This window comes from Rattus rattus, chromosome 8, assembly GCF_011064425.1.
Source record: "Rattus rattus isolate New Zealand chromosome 8, Rrattus_CSIRO_v1, whole genome shotgun sequence".
Taxonomy (NCBI): Eukaryota; Metazoa; Chordata; class Mammalia; order Rodentia; family Muridae; genus Rattus; species Rattus rattus.
Window position 1 is genome coordinate 72,717,931 of NC_046161.1, and position 21,128 is coordinate 72,739,058.

A 21,128-nucleotide genomic window follows, 5' to 3' on the forward strand; every position below is an offset into this window, starting at 1 on the left:
TAAAAGTGTGCACCACCAAGCCTGGTAGCTGGCAGGTTCTTCAGAGAGAAGGTTGGACCCATTTTTAGAACTAGGAAGGGAGGGCAGAAAGTTGGCAATAGAGACCCCCCTCACCCAGTTGTCTGGATAAACCCTGGTTCTCAGGAGCGTTCAGCTAGTGTCCCATGTGCTATGTCTCCAGGGAGATTGGAGATTTCTGACGATGTCTCAGTTCCCACCAGGTTGGAGCAGAGATGCGTTTAAAGCTGGAAGGATGGTTTCCAGAGGATGCGGAAAACATGTAAAACTGTCACTGTGGACAGAACAGCGGATACAAAGATGACTGCAGAGGGATCAGACACTAGAGGCACTGGCTGGTCTAGTAGAGGGACTGGGTTTAATTCCCAGCACCCACATGGCAGCCCATACCTAACTATAACTGTGTTCTTGGGGAGCTGATGATCACTTCTGGCCTCCTTGGGAAGCAAAGAATGAAGGTGTTGTACAAATGTACCTGTAGGCAAAACACCATACACGTAAAATAAAATAAATTAGAAGCACAAAAATTTAATGCAAAAGGATTTATTTTGATGATTTATAAAAAAAAGTCACATGGCAACTTAAAACTCTCTATTTACAAATTAAAAACAAATTTATATAAATGTATTTACATCATACATTAACATTCATTAGTTAAAATGCTACAGATAAGCGTTGAACACATACAACAAAACATCTGGCAGGCGTTCAATCCTTGGATTGTTTTTTTCTTTCTTTTTTTTTTTTTTTTTGAGTAACAGCTTGGGCTGTCCTGGAACTCCCTTTATAGGCCAGACTGGCCTTGAAGTTGCCCTTGCCTCCCAAGTTCTGGGATTAAAGGCTTGAGCCACCACACAGACCAGGGACCTCTTACAGTATGCCTAACAACCAGAAAACTCTGGTCAGAGGAAGCTGCATGATTTACCAGCTTTGGGTGCCCAGTCGTTTACCTCCATTTTGCTGTTGGACAGACCACAGTCCTATGTAAGTGCTCTACCACTGAGCCAAACCCCTGGCCCTGAAAGTCACTTTAAACTGTGACCAGAAGCATAAATCAAGACAGACTGAGGGAAAGACATTTAAATAAGTTCTAACGTAGCCAGAAAAACCTGCATGTGAACATTTATTCTGACTCACGTAGCAGTCATTTTATCGAGGATGTTCTCTGTGATTGACTGGGTATCACGCTTCTGCTTTGTAGATCACCTTCCAGTAGCAGGCCTGGGTGCTGCCAAGGCTGGCTGGCAGTGTCAAGACAGTAGCTGCGGATCCCACCGCTCCAGTCCACTTAGGGCTTTATCTACACGTTAACAGCCACGGGGGAAGAGTGTCAGCCAAACGCTGTCACTGGCCCTGCACTTGGAAGCCACCTCTGATGAGTGCTGGGCATTCCAGCCCTGCGGCCAGGGAAGGGGTGCTTGGCAGCTGCCTGGGCACGGGGCCTTCAGTGCGGGTACCAGGCCAACTCTTACTGTGGCTGGCAGCTTTACGGAGATGTTATTGAGATCTATGTGTTAGGGAGAGTCGGCAACCATTTTTTATAAGGGAGGTAGACAAAAACAGGTATTTAGCAAGAGCTGAGACAATTTATCTAATTTAATTAAACAAGTGGGGTGTGTGTGTGTGTGTGTGTGTGTGTGTGTGTGTGTGTGTGTTGTCCACTTCAGCCTCATTTCCTATGCTCTTACCTTTTATCATGCTGCCTTACTTGCAGTCTGGTGTGTGAACCCAAGTGTAAGGTCTGGCCGATATATTAGTGATAATTAAAACCAGCTCATTTTAAATGATCTTGGAACCAGTAACATTTCATGATTACCTTACAAATATAAGTACTATTTTTTTCCTCACATAGAATGCTTATTATGCAATCAAAGGCACTTTCAGTTTCCATGATAAATAAAAATACATTAATTATTGTCGTCTTCAGTTTCCGTGTCCGTGGTGGTCACTGAGAGCCCAGTTCTGCACCTCTCCTTTGGCAAACAGCGTGAAGAAAATGGCGCCGAACACGTTAATAGCAGCAGCGATACAGAAGACAGTCTGCCATTCCTTAATAGTGTTCTGGACAAGGAAAGAGGAGGCGAAGGGAAAAAGTGTTTGTATAAAAAGGATGCAATCCCAAGGTTGTGAGAACAGAAATATTCACAAATGTCTGTGCTTGGAGCAAAGCAAAACCTGTCAGTGGAGGACTGGTGTGAAATGTTTCTTCAGTCCACTACCAACTGACCATGAGGGTGGGCCAGCTAATACAGACATGAGCAACAGAGTGCAGACTGATGACGCTGTTTCTATAAAAAGCCCAGACAAAGCTAATGGCTGCTGCCCTCAGTGGTGAGGGATGGATGGACTCAGGCATTGGGGCAGGTGCCTCTACCCACTGAACCACCTTGATGAGCCAGCACTGTCTCCATGGCTGGCCTGGTCAATGTACTGAGCTCCAGGCTGAAGATTTTCATTTAATTCCATCCTCTGCCTAACCCCCAAACAGTGTTCTCTGAAAACAGTATGCTTGAGATTACGGATATTATAACTGCTCCATTATGCCCAGTTTTATGCTGGGAATCAAACCCAGGCTTTCCTGCATTCCTGTAGGAACTGAGTCGCACCTCCTCTAACGTGCGCACAGTACGCTTCTGTAGTCACTAAGGCACGTCCTTTTCCAATCACAGACTCAGTCCCACCCAATAAAGCAGCAGCTTTCACCACCAACTTTTTTTACTTTATATTTTTGTCACAAAGAATTTCATAAAAGTCAGGACGGTTGGCTCAGTGCTTAAGAACATTCACTCTTCCTGTGTAGCAAACCTGGGTTTGGTTTCTAGAACCTACACAATGGCTAACAAGCACTCACATGCTGCCTAACACCGATAGAGCCCGAGGCCCTCTTTTGGCTTTTTTGGGCACTGCATGGACATGGTGTTTAGACATAACATTCAGGCAAAACCATCCAAATAAACATTAAAAAAAAAACACTCATAATTTTATCATTACAATAAACTCAATCTGACACAGATGTGAAACTTCCAAATATTTTTAGTTTAAAAGCCAAATTTCTACTTACATCAGGGGTCAGACTTTTAGCAATGATGGGCCCAATCATCCCGGGAATGGTGGCAAACGTGTTTGTGATGCCCAGGAGGATGCCGGCATACCTGGGGAGAGAGTTTCCGGGAGGCTTGTGTTAAAGGGTAGCTCCTTTTACAGACACTCCTCCATTCTCGGCCTGTGCTGAGACATTCTGTCTTTATGAAATGACTTACAGGATTTTATATTTAGAAAAACCTTGCATGTAGTTTTTCTTTTCTTTCCTTTCCTTTTCTCTTTCACGAGACAGGGTCTTTCTGTGTTCTGGGACTCACTTATTGTAAACAAGGCTTGCCTAAGACTCACAGACATCTGCCTGCCTCTGCCTTACGAGTGTTGGGATTAAAGGCAAGAACTACCATTGTCTGTCTGTAGTTATGATAAAGTCCAGGCGGACCTGTGCCTGAGCAAAGAAATCAACCTTAGAGGCAAGGTGGGTCAGGTCAGCCTAGGGGCACGTGGGTCAGTGGTGGCAGAGCCTTTGTAAGATTGCTACACTGGGTTAGAAATAAAAATAAATGACCAGAAAGGCCCATAAAACAGCACTTGTGGTAACAGGTCTGCTGATATGATTCCTTTATTAGAGAACTTTTGTTAACCTCGTCTCTGGATCTATAGGGAGATTAAAAGAGAAAACTTTGTATTGGGGCATGGTGGGGGCACAGTGGGACACAGTGTGGCATGGAGGGGCACACCTTTAACCCCAGGAATAGCGAGGTGAAGAGAGAGGAAGATCAGGAGGATCAAGAGTGTAAGGCAAACCTTGGCTACCTATCAAGTTTGAGGTTAGCCTGGGCTCCCTAATATTCTATTTTAAAACAAAAGAAAGGAACAAATCATATGTTGGGGGTGTAGCAGAGCCCTTGCCCAGTATCCTGCATTCCAGTATCCTGTACTTCAGTCTCTAGCATCTAAAAAAGCTACTTCCTGGTGACAAAACTGAATTTAAAAAATCTAAAATTTATATGTGTGTGTGTGTGTGTGTGTGTGTGTGTGTGTGTGTGTGCGCGCGCGCACGCGCGTGTATGCACATGTGTGTGTACGCCACATCATGCTAGCTTGGATCAGAGGGCAACTTTTGGGACTTGGTTCTCTCTTTCTACCATGTGTGTTTCAGGGCTCAAATTCAGGTCACCATGCTTAGTGGCAAGCTTTTTACCCATAGAACCATTTCTTTTCTTCTTTCTCTCTTTCCTTCCTTCTTTATTTTCTTTTACAGGGTTTCTCTGTAGCTCTGTAGCAAGCTGGCCTTATCCGCCTACTCTGCCTCCTGTGTGCTGGGATTAGAGACATGCGCCATCACTGCCCAGTGCTACAGAACAATTTCAACAGTTTTCTTAATTAAAAAATTTGAAAATTATATAGACAAGAAAAAAAATTAAGAAAGTAAAAGTCTATAATTCTTTCATTTAGAGATAACTATCTAATTAGCACCTTGGTAAATATACTCATTACTGGTGTGTGCTTATATTTCCAAGTATGTAATTAGACATGAGATCATATTAAATATACAATTTCACAACTCACTTGTTTCACTAATTACATATTTGCTGACATGTAAATCTTCACACATTGTCCTAGTACTCATGTTAGGTCTACTCTGTACCTTGGCAGACAGACTTTTTAATATAAGCTGGGGAAACTTTCTCAAAACACAGAGATTTATTTTAAGGGTAAATCTTAGGGAATCAGATATTCTTTTTGTTGTTGTTTTTTCCTGTTTTAAAAATTTTCCATTTGTTGATTATTGATTGATTCACTTTACACCCTGATTGCAGTCATCCCTCTCACACAGACCCTCCCCTGGAATCAGATATTTTCATCAATGCTTCGATGCAAACCTTAATCCCAGCACTTGGAGGGCAGAGGCAGGAGGATCTCTGTGAGTTTAAGGCTAGCCTGGTCTATATAGAAAATCCCAGGATTCTGTCACAAAAAACCCCCAAAAAACCTAAAACCCTAAACCAATTCTGTCCTGTTGTTCAATATGCTGTATTTAAGAAACGTAGACTAAGGGGTTGGGGATTTGGCTCAGTGGTAGAGCGCTTGCCTAGGAAGCGCAAGGTCCTGGGTTCGGTCCCCAGCCCCGGAAAAAAAAAAAAAAAAAGAAAGAAACGTAGACTAAAGAAGGCTGGACAAGGCCTTCCTGGATTTCCGTCCCATGAGGAACTAAGGATTCGTAGTGACTGAAGAGCCTACTGTAAGTAGGAACACAAATACGCCTGCTAGCTCCACCACGCATAGTGTGTGACCCTGGGCCAGTGGACAGCGGACTGTTTACTGTCTTCAGGTTCTCATGTAGACAGCTGTTCCCATATATGGCACCAGATTTCTTTAAAGAAGGATTTATGGTTTTATGTATATAGTCTCTTTGTCCACATGTTTGTCTGCAGACCAGAAGAGGGCATCAGATTATGAACTGACATGTGGGTGCGGGAAATTTATTTAACTCAGAAGCTCTGGAAGAGTGGCCAGTGCTCTTAACTGCTGAGCTCTCTACCTCTTGCTCCACCAGATTTACTTAAAAAAAAAAATTCCTTTCAAGTGACTCAGGGGACATAGCTTAGTTGGTACAAAGCTTAGCTAGCATGTCAAAGCACTGGGCTTGACTACTAGCACCTCATTAATCTGAGTTTGGGCTAATAAGATCAACCACCACCAGGACTAAGATGACCACCACATAGTACACATATGAAAAACATAATCTATCAATATATAACTTGCTGAATTTTCCCAAAGTGAAACCATGTATCTAGTACTTCATCAATAAAGTTTACTGCTATAAACTTTTTCCTCTTATTATTTTGAGCAGAGCAAATGCATTTTATTATTTTAAAATATATATTTTAAAATTTGTGTGTGTGTGTGCTTGTATGACTTTGTGTGTTCCACATGTGTACAGGTGCCTGACGTGGGACAGAATGTCTTGACTCCTCTGGAACTAGTCTCAGCTGGTTGTGAGCCTCCTGATGTGGGTGAAGGGAACTGAATCTGGGTCTGATGTTAGAGCAGTAAGTGTATATGAAAACGCGAGGGAGACTTCTGGATGGAACAGTTCCAGGGATACCCTATTACTGTATTCTTTTTGAAAAGTTAATCTATATTTTTTATGAATGTTTTGCCTGCATGTGTATCTACCCCGTGTCCTTGGAGGTCAGAAACAGGAGTCAGATCCCCAGGAACGGTAGTTACGGATGGTTCTTTGAACTGAATCCAGGTCCTTTGCAGAACAAGCATTCTTAACCACTGAGCCAGGCCTCAAGCCCTCTCATTATTAAATTCTGAGGCAGATCAGGCTGGCCAGAACTCTCCATTTCTGTTTCTGCCTCCTGAGTGCTGGGATTATAGGTGTATATCATCATACACACAGCCATAAACATTTTTTTTGGATTACACACCAGGGCTGCTGACTTACTACCAACTGTTGTATGAAGCAGTTCATTCTACAAACGATTCTCTTTCTTTACTGAGGTTACATGCGTTTTTCCTCTGGCTTTTACAGATTCCCCTGATGATGTATATCATTTAATGTAATCCTGTGTCCCTCCCAGGCACATGATCTACAGTCTGGATTTTAGAGGGCTCCTTGAATTAAGTTTGATGCTTTGTTAAAGAAATAAAGGAAGGTGGAGGGTTTCAGCTAATCGTGGTTCCCCCAAAACGGCCTGTGAGCACATTTTCATGATGTTCACCTATACAGCTGCAAAGTCCTGCAGGAGCTCCAGTGATTTACATAGGTGACCATGAGGACTGGAGAGCAAATTCCTGGCCCAAATGAAAGAAATGTTTCAGTAGTTCATGCAGTCCTACTGTGAGAAGCTGCAACTTCTACTAGGACCCTTGGCATTTAGGCTGTCAGCTACTGATCTGAAGTAGCTTTCTTATTTTAAATGGAAAGACTCCTTAATAATAATAATAGTAATAGTAATAATAATGGTAATAATAATAATGGTAATAATGATAATAAATAAATTAAAAAATTCTGCTGTGCCTTTTTCAGACATCTCCAAACATCCATATTTTTACACTTGCAGCCCATATACAAACCATATAATAACCAAGCCAAGATCTTTTTGGCTCGTTCCCCTCAGGGAGTACAGCTTAAATTAACCAAGCTTGGCAGGGCCTCTCTCCTTCTCTTTTTTTAAACCATTAGCACCTTGGCAGGAGGAGGAACCAGCTGCAATGCCGCCAGGGCTTTCCACTGACAGATCGTAAGTACAGACGGATGCTGTGAAATACTAAATGTCAGCACCAAGACGCCCATTCAAGTATTTATACTCCCCTTGGCCAGGAAGTGCCATTGAAGACGGACGCCTACAGATGAGAAAACACGCTGCACAGATCCAGTCAGTATTTTCTGGTACTGGAGTGTGGGATGCTTGGGACATAGCAACTGAGAAATCCTATAAGTTCCAGGCACCATAACTAACCATAGGTAAATCGTGGTTTCATCCACAGTGGTGCATACCTGTCATCCCAGCAAGCAGGATGTGGAGGTGGGGGACTGATACAAGTTTTAGGCTAGCCTGTTTTAAAATCGAACAAAAAAAATCTTAATTTTAATTTATGGAAGGACTTGGAAAATACCATGCACACATTTGATATTGACGGGAATACTGACTGTCCATTGGGAAAACTATGAATGGTTTATAAGCACTTTCCATATCTCATTTAATAGTAACATCAGTTCTGTGAAGGCTAAAGAGATGTGGTTCAGTGGTGAGCAGCGTTTGCTGGGCTGTCGTGAGGATGAGAATTAGAATCTCCGTGTCCATGAGATAAGACGCACAAGGCATCCCTGAAAATGCCTATAACTCCAGCCTCACAGAGAATGGATAAAGCAAGACGGCTGGGGGTTTGCTGGCTTCCAGCCTAGCCAAGAGCTGAGCTCAGGGCTCAAAAGGTCCAGGGGAAGTGGAACAGTGTTCCCTGGTGCTCTCTGGCCTCTGGATGCACTCGGGCTCACCACAGCACCTTTGTAGAGGAGGAGCACAGAAGAACTGAAGCCGATTACTTTCTTCTTCCTTCTCTATGGCTAAGGGATAGAGTGTGTGTGTGTGTGTGTGTGTGTGTGTGTGTAGAATCTCACTGGCTTTCTTTTGTGAGCATATCAACATGCTTGGGTTAGGTTTCTTTTATCTTAAAACAAAACAATACAATGTTTTTTTCATAATATGTGTCCCAGAACTAGATGGAATATGAGGTTCATTTGCTTAAGCCTCTTTTGTTATATGACATTGACATAACAAGACCTCTCCTATAAATTCCTGTTTAGAATACTAGCCCTTTGCGCTGTTTTGTGGCGCTGGGAACCGACAACCCTAGGACTCATTCTTAGTGAGGAAAATGTTCCACCACTTAATTATGTCCTCGACCTTTACGTATACTCTTTCTTTTCCTTTTGCTTTTTTCCCCTTTGAGACAGGCTTTCTCTGTGTAGCGTTGGCTGTCCTGAAACTCACTCTGTAGAACAGGCTGACCTTGAACTCAAGGATCTACCTGCCTCTGCTTCTTGCCGGCTGTGACTAAAGTGTGTGCCACCACACCCAGCTGATACACAATTCCTTTTGCCTGGCTAACTCTTTGCACTGTTTCTTCAGACTTCTGTGCTATTTAAATGTCCCAGCCATAGTTTTTCTGCTTTTATGAAACAGGCTTACACCCTGTAGGCCAGGCTGGCTCCAACCTGTCATCATTTTGAATACTAGGATTATGGACATGTTCCACTAAGCCCTGGAACAACAACAACAACAAAAAAGGTTGCTTTACTTGTGTGGATTTCTTGTCTCCCACCATTGAGTAGGCTGTGTCTGTTAGGGCTTTGTACAAACATACTTAGTATTTGTTGAAAAAAAATTATACTAAACTACAACTGCCCAATTTTAATTGGTTCATTCCTGTCTTTGACTAATTTTGAATCTTAGAGTCATGTGGGGTTCTAAATGCTGAATATATAAACTCCACAACTATTTGCTGTGGGGGTGGGTAGACAGAATTCAACTAGAGCCTCAGACTTGAATGTGTGAGAGACTTACCCAGGGATTCAAAGTGGAGATTCTTGTTAGTATATCTGTGGTGGAGCCCAAGATTTTACAGTTCTCATCAGCTCTCTGATGCCCCTGGTCTTAGAGGATAGGGTTACTCAAAACCCTTCCAACTTATCACTCTAGGGTCCTGCAAGTTACATAACTGGAAACAAGGTTCATTTGCAATGTTTTCTAGATTCCTCCTTCTTTTGGGTTAAGGAGCAGCATTAATCATTGTGTTTCACTTCTTTATGTCTGCAGTGGCCAGAGGCTATTACAATGTTTGCCCATATTCAGGAAGTTCTCTGTCACTGAGCCACGGCCCCAGACCCTCATAATTAAAATGACTGTTTATCTCCTTGAATCTGTTTGGGTAATCAGGCGTGGTTCTGACTCCAGAAATGCTAACATTTCCTCCGCCTTGAAACTGGTCAAGAACACCTACCTACCCTGTTAAGACTGCTTTCATTATAAACAAATGCTTGTACGAGTGACGAGAAAGCTGTTAAGCACCAGACAATGGCGTTTATATGTAAGTGGGATGATAAGTGACAACTGGAAAACCCAGCAGCTCTGCTCTTTGTCACTTTGTCATTTGAGACAGGGTCTCCGCATACGGCCCAGGCAATCAGGAACTCCCTAGGTGGAGCCGGGGATGCCCAGGTACCGAGAAGCTCTTTGTTAATAAAATAGGCACCTCTCGGTCCGTTTTCCAGGGGAATAGCGTCTAGTGCCTCGACTTTCAGCTTTAAGTGTTTCCCCAACTCCCTCTGTCCCCCAGACAGGGTTTCTCTGTGTAGCCTGGTTATCCTGGAACTCACTCTGTAGACCAGGCTGGCCTTAAACTAAGAGATCCACCTGCCTCTGCCTCCCAGTACTGGGATTAAAGGTGTGCACCACCACTATCCGGCAAAGTGATTATTATTACACTTGTGTTTATATCTTTAATTATCACTTATTCAGCCAAGTTTCCTTGCAATTAACTTTCACTATTAAACTCCGTTAGGTCATACCTTATCCATATGCATATTCAACAAACAGTTCCTAGCTTGTACAGCTCAATGTACTCTTCTCCTTATAATTTACAGTTATTTTAAAGTTGCTGGTAATTAGCAAATCCTCCCAACACTAGGAACATGCCTAGTGACTAAAAACGACAGGTAGGTGCTGGAATTAGAGCTGTGAGCTCCCACCCAGTTGGTGTTCTGTGATCTGTGTCTGCAGGCAATGGTCATATGTGGAGCTCTAAGGCTGTCTAGTTGGGAGGAGCCTGTCCCCTTATTAAGAAGATTAAATTATTCTCTCCTTCGACTGTGGGGCTTGATCTCAGGCCTTCATATGCACAAGGGACTGAGTGTTCTCCCAGCTGAGCTCCAGGATGAAACCCCAATCTTCTTTCTCCTTCTTGTGCTTTTTCCATACGAGAGAGGATTAGTTTGTTCCTTGAAAAATATAAAACAGTCTCAATGTAGCCCAGGCTGGCAGTCTCAAGGTAGCCCAGGCTGGCCTTGACCTTTCTGTCATCCTCCTGGCTCGGCCTCCATGATGCTGGGATTATAGAAGTGTGCCACCAGACCTAGTAGGGTCTGCTTCGGGGTCTCTCTGAGAAGTGTGGGCAAGAGTTTGTCATGGTGTGCTCACCGATCAGAGGGGATTAACAGGAGTCAGAGGGCTCTGATATCCGGCTAGGTGCAGTAGGGGGTGTTTGAAAGATAAAAAAAAAATGACTTCTCGATTTCTCCAAAAATAAATACATATTCATTACTTCTTATAAGTTAAGTACCCCAAGTCTTCTGAGGTAAGGTACTCAATCTAGTCCCTTCCTTTATCTTAGCTGGAAAAGAAAATCAGAGCTACGTGGCTCAAAGAATGGTAGATATAAAAACTTGTTTGGAGGGCCAGAGAGATGGCTCAGTGGTTAAGAGCACTGGCTGCTCTTCCAAAGGTCCTAAGTTCAATTCCCAGCAACCACATGGTGACTCACAACCGTCTGTAATGGGATCTGGTGCCCTCTTCTGGTGGTGGGGACAGCTACAGTGTACTCATACATAAATAAATCTTAAAAAAAAAAAAAACTGGTTTGGGCTTAAAGTAAAATTTTAGGTCTAGATTATAGATTTAGCATTTTGTTGGCTGTGTGGCATGAGCTAAGCTACCTGATTTCTCTGAACTTGAGTTCCTATAAAGTAAGTCTTACCTCACTGAACCTTACCGGCTTACCTCACTGAACCTCTGAGGACAAACAAGAGAATGTTTATGTAAGAGACTGGTAAGCAACCAAGTGCTGGACACCTGTGTTTACATGCAGATAATGTGCAAAGTGTCAACTGGGCAAGTCAACGTCTCTACTCTTTTTAATAATTTTTTGTTTTGTTTCTTTTTTGAGACTGGGTCTCATATGGGTGCAGCTGGCCTTGAACATCAGCCAAGGCTGGGCCTGACCTTTTGTTCCTCCTGCTTCTATTTCCTCGATTATAAAGAAAAATTACATATATATTATTATATAAAATATAGATATTATATTTTATATATTTATATTATATAATACATATTTATAAGTATATATTTTATATTTTATATATTAAATATTATATATATAGTATTTTTGCCCTCTAAGCCTCCATCTTGTGGGCTTCATTTTTATTTGTTTGTTAATTTGATACATAGTCTCTTGTGTCCTAGACCGGCCCTGAACTTTTGATTCTTCTGTTTTTCATCTTCTAAATTCTGGGATTACAGGTGTGCGCTGCAATGCTCAGTTTATGTGGTGCTGGCGACCGAATCCATAGCTTCGTGGATGCGAGGCCAGCATTCTACCAGCCGAGCAGAGTTCTTAGCTTTGCCTTTGACAAAGAGGGCTTTGTTACAAACCTGCCCAATTAGTGCCATCTGTGTCAAGCAAGGTGGCAATTCCCGAGGATGGGTTATCACAGCGCCTATTCTAGCTAGTAGACACCCAAGTCACACTGTCGCTGCCGTGTGCCAGAGAGCCCCAAGGGTAGAGGTGGTGGCAGTTCAGGGTTTAAAATTTTACTGGTTGTGTAAACGGAAATCTAGCAAAGAATTTGAAGTGATTCCTCTAGTAGTCAAATTCACGGAAAGAAGAAACGAGAACGGTGGCTGCCAGGATGTGGGAACGGGAAGTGTGGCACTAGCGCTGGTTTACGGGACACAGAATTCCAACTGGAGAGACTGCAGGTAGGTGCAATGGCTGCAAACGGTAGCGTGTACACCTACCTGAACTTAACAACGGCTCAAGTGGCAAGTTTTACGTTATCTATGTCTTACTATGACTTTAAGAAAAAAGACTGTAGCCATTCCCAGCACACCTCTGGGCTTGTACTCACGAAGGGGCGATATCCAGATGGTTGATGCTAAATCCAGAAGAGGCGAAGCCTCCCAGCGTCGTGGATATGGTTAGGAACGCAACAGCCAAAGAATAGTCACAGCCTATAAATCCAGCCGCGACTAGGAAAACTGCAGGGCCAACCATTCCTGGAGTTACAGAGGTGTAAGAGAAAAAGAAGCGCCATTTATGGTAGTTGCTCAATTTAAAACCCCGAACTGGACAGTGCTGCCACCTACTGTACAAACACTGAACTGCCTGGAAGACTAAAGTGTCTTCTCACTAGAGAGCCTGGCAGGAAACGGGATATAACTCATGTAATCAGAAAAGGAAATCCTCCCGGTGCTGTGCCCTTCAATCTGCATGTGATAGGAACTCAGTCTGCATCTACAGAACTCACCACCAGGGACACAAAGACTGAAATCAGAGTGGAAGGGAGAAGCAACAGATGATACGGACTGTGACTAAAGGGCCTATCATTAAAATAAATAAATTATACAATGAACTCGATTGGGGGCTGGAGATGCCTCAGTGGCTAAGAGTGCTTCCTGCTCTTCCAGAGGACTCATGGGAGGTTGGGTGGCTCACAACCATCTGTCATCCCAGCTCCAGGATGGTCCGGTGGCTTTTGCAATGTCCCTGCATGCATGCACGAGAGCACACAGACAGACAGACATACAAATCTTACAAAAATAATAAACTTTGTTGGATGTAGTTAGAAATCTGATCCATCTTGGTTCTAGGAGTTGATAACAAAATGCATATTATTACACACAGCAGGTCCATGGGAGAAAAAAGATCAGATTGAACCCAAAGGGAAATCATTTCCTTTACAGATGATCAAAGTCAGAGTAGTAGCAACTCCTGGAGTGGGCTCAGCAGGTGTCTGAAGAATTTCCCTAGAATGGGTCTTTTCACCATACAGTTTTAAGAAATGGTTGTTGTGGTTTGTCACAGAGTTATCTGTATTTTGATGCTAATTCCACCGCCCCAAGGACAGCTGCCTACTCATGTACTCAGGACTCACCAGAACCTTCTCTCCATTGAATCTGTAAAGTACAGGTGAGGGGCAGGTACAGGATAGAAGGAGGCTGTCATTGGAGGAGAAGGAAGGATGGGCAGGAGAGAAGTTAGAAGGAAGAGGAGGAGACTGGAAAGGAAAGGAGGAAGAGATCGGAGGGAGAGAGAGAAGCTGTGGCAGGACAATATGGCGGGTGACATTAAGATTCCACTGTACCTTTACAGGTTGTTACAAATGTTCCTAAGGGATGGATGGTACTGGGCTTTGTATGTTTAGGTGGGCAATTATATCTTACCAATTGGGTCAAAGGTTATTGTGTTGTGTGTTCTTTTATGTGTATATTTAAGTGTAAGGGAGTGTGGGGCGGCCGGTCTGGGTCGCCACGGAATTGGAATGTGTGCTTCTGGCAAGATATCCAGCAGATGTCTTGGGGCACTGGGCTGCCGGATCTAGAGCGCGATAAAAGACAGCATTTTATTTTTTATATTATTACAACAACACATGGGTGTTTTACTTGTGTGTGTATGTCTGTGCACCACATGTCTGTCCAGTGCCTGTGAAGCTAGAGGAGGGCCTCAGATTCCATGGAACTGTAGTTACAGTCGTAAGCTGCTGTGTGGGTTCTGGGAACTGAAGCTGTGTTCTCTGTGAGAGCAGTCAGTTCTCTTAATGGCTGAGCCATCTCTCTGGGCCCCAAATTTACATTTATTTACTTAGACAGACTCTTACTGTGTAGTTCTGGTGTACAACTTATTATACAGAGCAGGCTGGCCTGTCATAGAGGCCTGCCTGCCTCTGCCTCCCAAGAACTGGAATTAGGGGAATATACCGGCGTGCACTGATGAAATTTACTTAAAGCGTGTTTTTATCATGTCTGTTCTGTGTACTCCCTGGCCCCTGGAGAGGCCAGACAAAGGTGTCAGGCGCTCTGTAGGTGGGGTTCCAGGCAGTCGTGGTTGTGGGAAGCGAAGTCAGGGTCCATTCTTGTGAACAAGGTAAAGGTTTATTCTCTTCTGCTGCCTTCTTGCTCTCCACTCCGGTTTTTGGTACAGAGCCCTCATGCCTCTGGGATTTCTGGAGTGACTAGGATTGTCTTTTGTTTGCTAATAAGATGACTGGTGACACGGGGACCAGTGGCCTTAGAGAGTGCATTTGTCCCAGTATTTTGAGACATCATCTGAGGGGCCAACCTGGCCTCAAACTAGTTATGTACCAGAAGACCCTGAATCTCTGATGCTCCTGGCTCTACTCTCAAGTGCCGGGATCTTAGGGATGTGTCACCAGGCCTGGCTCTCAGTTTCTCTGTCTTTTTGAGATGGAGTCTCATTATGTTGCCCAGTCTGACTGGAACTCCTGGCCTCAGGTTCCCCAGTATCAGGACTACAGTATGTGTGCACATTGTTGACTGGCTATCGAAAAGGTACCAGTCTCTGAGGGGGCGATGGTTGAATGGGCCTGAAGGTTGAGTGGACCACAATGACCAATGATTTACGAAGTCCTGCTGGCATAATGAAGCCCCCCTCAGAATCTCGAAAGGACAAGGTTCGGCTTGGGTGTCGTGGTCCAGGTCTGTAATCCCAGCTCTTGACAGTCGGAGCAGGGAGTGTGTGAGTTGAAGCCAAACCCAGGTAGCACAGTATGGAGAATCTGTCTTAGAAGCAAGCATCTACACTGCCAACTAACCAAGTAACCATGCTTGTACCTTCAGTACTCAGGGCAGTGATGAGATCTAGGTGAGCTTCCCGGCAGGAGAACACCCCGTGGTGCCCCGGGCAGATGGCGCACCGCTGAGGTGCTCTGTAGCCCTTCCTAGACCTTGCCCTAAGGTTTTTCTATCCACTATTCATCCTCTATAACAAGTGAGTAGTCAGAAATAAAGTGTGTGCCCTGACTTCTGTGAGGAGGGTCTAGCAAATGAGCAGAGCTGGAGGACCCAGGCCATGGGAGCCTAATTAATAGTTAGCCAGTTAAACGAGTAGGTCACAGCCTGGTTTATGTGACTAGCCTCTAAGGAGGAAGAGGCTAGTCTTGTGAGACTTAGCTGTTTCACCCAGCTTGTGTGCTGCAAAACTGGTTGCGTGTGGGGAAAGCTCCCATTTTTGTGATCAGAGGCAAAGGATTTAGAGTGCTATGTGGATGACTGAGAAACAAAACAAAAGTTGGCTCATCTCACTTACCTATGAGGGAAAAAATTCGCCGAACGCTTATGGTTGAGAAATTCCACTTGACTCTTAAATAATCAGCGGCTTGACCACAGACAATCATGCATAACCAACAGCCAAAATAGGGCAATGCAGATAAAAACCCGTTCTGGAAGAGGGAAGGAGATTCGGGATTAAGTATGGTAGAACATATGGGCTGCAGCCAACCCTGACCACTTGAACAACGCGCTGATGTCCATATGTCACACATATATGATTAGCATTTGCAGTGATCAGGGGACAGTCTGACTCATCCCTGTAAGAGCCGGTCTCACGGGGAAACAGTGCAGCCTGCAGGTCTTCCTGAATGTTACCTTTTTTGTTTGTTTGTTTTTGTTTTTCAAGACAAGGTTTCTCTGTGTAGCCCTGACTGTCTTGGACCTCACTCTGCAGACCAGGCTGGCCTCAAACTCACAGAGATCCATGTATCTCCTGAGTGCTGGGATTAAAGGAATACGCCACCACGCCTGCTACTTTAAAGGTTTTTTTGTTTGTTTTTACAAGTCAGTTTTACTTAATGGGACTATCCAACAAAAACATTGTTAGCCATTTATGATCTGAATTTAAATTAGAATTAAATTATGGTATATATTAAAAAAAAAGCCATGAGACATTTGTTTTGTAATAAATAAGGCAGTGGAATTACTCATGAGTAGCCTTTTTAAGATAAGCTATTAGGTCTGCCCTTTCTCCCTTCTTAATTCCAGTGAAGATCATATTTGTTCCAGGGATGTACTTTTTGGGATCCTCCAAATACTCCCTCAGGGTATTCTCTTCCCAGGTAATAACTTTGTTCTTGTTGGCGTCTGTATAAGAGACTCCAGCAGCCTGACCTGTCCTCTGCCCAAACGGACCATGGAGATTTGGTCCAGTCTCATGCTCGCCTCTCTTTTCACAGTGTGACACACTTGAACAAAAATCTTCTTGCCTTTTCTCCAACATCACCCACTTTAAATTAAGCGGGGCTGGTCAACACCACAAACATTCAGACTCTTAGATGACGTCCTGCTCTCTAGTCAGGACACGTGGCCCAGCGCCTTGTACCCGTGTCTACTTTTAAAGTTTTGTTTTTTTTAAGATTTATTTGTTTATTTATTTATATGTACCTGTAGCTGTCTTCAGACACACACAGAAGAGGGCATCGGATCCCACTGCAGATGGTTGGCAGGCCACCATGTGGTTGCTGGGATTTGAATTCAGGACCTCTGAAAAGAGTAGTCAGTCTCTCAACTCATTGAGCCATCTCTCCAGCCCACTTTAAAGTTTTAAAATACAATCTTGCACGTTTCTCAGCCCTATTTTCTGCCCTTCTCTAAGCCTGTTGTGAGCAAAGGCCATCTCATGAGTTTCATGTTGATTTTTAGGAAAAGGTCAGTTTGAATTGTGCTTTTATGCAGCTACAGAGTTATTTTCAAACCCTAGTCCCATAGAGTCTCAGGGTCTGTGTCTGTCTGTTTCTCTTTTTTGCACATCTGCACACACACACACACACACACACACACACACACACACACAAAACAAAACATGTGGGGAGGAAAACTTAGTATAGCAGCAAGTCGGGCCCTTTCAAGGTCTCTGTGAGTTCAAGGCTAGCATGGTCTGGGTGAGTTCCTGGACAGCCAGAGAAACCAGTCTTAAAAAATAAACAATGAACAACAACAACAACAACAAACAACAGGAAACCAAAAAATTGGCCCAGCAGAACACAACAAGGTGTCTCAGTTAGGGTCAGCATCGTTGTGACACAGCACCATGACCAGAAGCAGCTTGGGGAGGAAAGGGTGTTTTTAGTTACATACCATAAACCACAGTCCACTCAGGGAAGCTCAGGTAGGAAAAAGCAGATGGGAACCTGCAAGCAGGAGCTGATGCAGAGGCCATGGAGGGATGCTGCTTACTGGTTTGCTCCCCATGGGTTGCTCAGCCTGCTTTTTTATAGAACACAGGCCCACCATCCCCAGATGGCCCCAGTCACACTGGCTGGTCCCTCCCCGCATCAATCACTAAGAACACACACCACAGGCTCCCCTACCGCCTGCTCTTACGGAGGCAGTTTCTCAGTGGAGGCTCTCGCCTCTCAAATGACTTAGCTTGTCACAAGCAGACCTAAAGCCAGCCAGCACAGAAGAAATGACAGAATTGATAAAGGAGAAAAAGAAGTGTGTGTGTGTGTGTGTGTGTGTGTGTGTGTGTGTGTGTCTGAAATACAATCTATAGCAGACAGGTATTTTTCTCTTACCTCTTGAACATTGAACCTTAGGATTTCTTTCATATATGTAGGCAACAACGTCAATAGAGTGTAAAAGGTCCAGTTGTAGGAAAAATGTGCTACTACAATTGCCCAAAGTGGCAGTGACTTCAAGATGGACACCCATGGCACTACCTTCTGTGAAGAAAGCTGAAGGAAACAGGCCAAATTAGGAGACACTACATATCTGTTAACACTTAACTGCACACATCATCGGCTAAAACTGAGCCTAGCGGGCTGGAGAGATGGCTCAGCGGTTAAGAGCCCCCGACTGCTCTTCCAGAGGTCCTGAGTTCAATTCCCAGTAACCACATGGTGGCTCACAACCATCTGTAAAGAGATCTGATGCCCTCTTCTGGTGTGTCTGAAGACAGCTACAGTGTACTTACATATAATAAATGAATAAATTTAAAAAAAAAAAAAAAAAACTGAGCCTAGCACACAACACCAAGTTTAGTTGTGTGTTCTAGATCTGAAAACGAACTGTGTGAAATGTTAAGTAGCAAAACAACCGATTTTAGTTGTTTTATTAAACATATTAACTAGAGAATCTACAACTGATCAGAGGAGCATAAGTGTAGTAGAGACACAAATGTCACCAAGCTCCTCGTGTCCCGGCAGCTTTAAACATCAGTGCCTCTGTAAACTGGAGAATGCTGTCATTATCACAGCTGGAGGCTGGCATGAGGGGAAGTGAAGAGACTGGAAGGTCTTACTAGGATCTGTTTTTCTTTTCTTTTCTTTTCTTTTTTTTTTTTTTAAAGATTTTTTTTTTTTATGTGCAAATACAGTATTGCTGTCTTCAGACACACCAGAGGAGGGCATCGGATCCCGTTACAGATGGTTGTGAGCCACCATGTGGTTGCTGGGAATTGAACTCAGGACCTCTGAAAGAGCATTCAGTGTGCTTAACGGCTGAGCCATCTCTCCAGCCCCCAGGATCTGTTTTTCATGATCCAGTCTTCACTATATTAAAATGGTTTATAGGGGCTGGGCAAGCTGGGTGTGGTGCCACATCTGTAGCCTCAGCTGGAGGGTGACGTGAGCTCAAACTTTGAGGCTAGCCTGGGCAGTATCACATCTCAGTGAAGGGAACAGGAACAGAGAGTGGAAACCAGGTGAGGGTTTTCTATGCAGCCACGTGATGTGGTCTACAGAGCAGGGGAACTGGAGAAGAACTGGGTCTAAGAAAGCCGTATGATGAGGTAGGAGAAAAGGTTTAGCTGATGAGAGCGCACACTTCTCTTGCAGAGGACCAGAGTTTGGTCCCCAGAATGCACAATGGCTTATACCCTTCTGTAACTCCTGGGGACCTGACACCTATGGTCTTGGAGGGTAACTCCATTCTCATGCACATATTGACACACAAGTATACATAATTTAGAAATATAAAAAGAATTCTCAAACTAAAAAGACATGATTTCTATTTATACTCATTTCAATTCTAAAACAGATGTTAAACTACTAATATTTACTATAGATGGGTTGGCCTAGAGTATGGTGATTAGTCACATGCAGTAGAATTCCCTGATTCAAGGGGTTAATAGCGGCACCCTCCCTGCCTGTCTGTCCTCAGTTGCTATCTGACTACTCAGATGGACTCCTGGGTGCTCATGCTCTCACTGAGCCACACCCCTAGCTCCTAGCATGATCTGGAGAAGAAATTAGTTTTAGTTCAGAAAGAACTGCACTTCCTCAGCCAGTATTTTAGATACTTCATTTGTTCATCCTAATTTGCTTAGACACAAACAACAGCAAGATCTATTTGGAAAACTGTTATATCAACCTTTTTTTTTTTTTTTCTTTTTTCTTTTTTTTTAGGAGCTGGGGACCGAACCCAGGGCCTTGCACTTGCTAGGCAAGCGGTCTACCCCTGAGCTAAATCCCCAACCCCCTATATCAACCTTTAATATGTGTCAAAGTCCATACCTGATTTTTTAATGATGAAACAATGTATTCCTTTTCATAGTGGGAGATTGTCTTGTGAGTTTCTGGTGTATCACTGACTATCCACATCTATAAAATAAACCAGACAATTCCAACTAAACCTTAAACCAGAAAGATAACAGTTAAGTACAGTTTGCATGTATCTGCAGCATTCTGTACACATCTTGAAAAGACTATGTATCTGTAAATGTGATGTAAATTAGACTTAATTTCAAGCTTCAGCCCTTCAGTGGAATAGTGACTAGTAATCTATGCATTTAGGGGAATGATTTGAGACAGGGTTTGCTAGGTAGTTCTGGCTGACGAAGTATTCAGTATGAAGCGCAGGCTGAACCTGAGGCAATTCTCCCCCTTCCCCTGCTGGGAATGTGGCATGTCTGTCCATGCACGGCCTCCAATACTCTAATGAAATGAACTGAAGACTTAGCCAGTCAGGGTCTGCAGACAGACAGACAGACTTAACAGGGTCTACAGGTTTTTGATTGTTCTACATCTTTCTGTCTAGTATCTCAGTCTCCCAAGGGTACTATATTATCTGGAATCATCTTGGCTCAGAACAAAATTTTTTTTCTCCATCTTTATTAAATTGGGTATTTCTTATTCACATTTCGATTGTTATTCCCTTTTCCTGGTTTCGAGGCCAACATCCTCAGCCCTCCCCCCTCCCCTTCTATCACGTGTTCCCTCCCCATCAACCCCCATTACCACCTCCCCCAACAGTTCTGTTCACAGAACGGTACTTTAATACCTCATTTCACTGTGCTAATATAATTAATTCCAAACATATTTTATAAAAAAAAAAAAGGAATCTGTGACACCATGTAGCTAGTCCTAATTCCTATCTCTTCCCATGCTGTGACATCTGATTTTAAATTTACATTTTGTTTCCCAATGGATTGTCTATTGTGGACAAGAAAAGATCTTTAAGAACGAATTTATATCTATAGTGGTGGCATACTTTTAAAATCCCTGGCACCCAGGGACAGAGGTGGATCTCTGTTAGTCTGAGGCCAGCCTGGTCTACATAGTAAGTTTCAGAGCAGCCAAGGGCTGCAAATTAAAACCCTGTCTCAAACCAAACCAAAACTATACCACTCCCAAACCAAAACCAACAAAACAAAGGAACCCATTTCTATAGCATCTATATCTATGCCATATTTCAGATGTTTGTTTCTTTCATTTTGAAGGTCCATTTTCTGTAGAAAATACTTATGTAAAAATATAATTTATTAAG

The 21,128-nt window shown here is 43.5% G+C and overlaps 1 protein-coding gene across 1 annotated transcript; it reads right to left on the reverse strand.

Annotated features, from left to right (window-relative positions):
• Positions 1 to 545: 545 nt before the first annotated feature.
• LOC116906888 (sialin) lies at positions 546 to 19,995 on the reverse strand. Its single transcript, XM_032909801.1, has 6 exons — positions 19,877 to 19,995; positions 17,939 to 18,097; positions 15,676 to 15,808; positions 12,479 to 12,626; positions 3,080 to 3,170; positions 546 to 2,079 (listed from the first exon to the last, which is right to left on the reverse strand). The coding sequence occupies exons 1-6, from the start codon at positions 19,961 to 19,963 to the stop codon at positions 1,942 to 1,944; spliced, it is 756 nt and encodes a 251-aa protein (XP_032765692.1). The 5' UTR covers positions 19,964 to 19,995; the 3' UTR covers positions 546 to 1,941.
• Positions 19,996 to 21,128: the final 1,133 nt, after the last annotated feature.

Excerpts from the sequence above, each read along its gene's own strand:
- LOC116906888 (XM_032909801.1), bottom strand. The coding sequence starts at position 19,963 with ATGTGGATAGTCAGTGATACACCAGAAACTCACAAGACAATCTCCCAC. Across the intron at positions 18,098-19,876 it reads TTTCATCATTAAAAAATCAG|CTTTCTTCACAGAAGGTAGT; the intron begins GTATGGACTTTG and ends TGTTTCCTTCAG. Across the intron at positions 12,627-15,675 it reads GCGAATTTTTTCCCTCATAG|GAATGGTTGGCCCTGCAGTT; the intron begins GTAAGTGAGATG and ends CTGTAACTCCAG.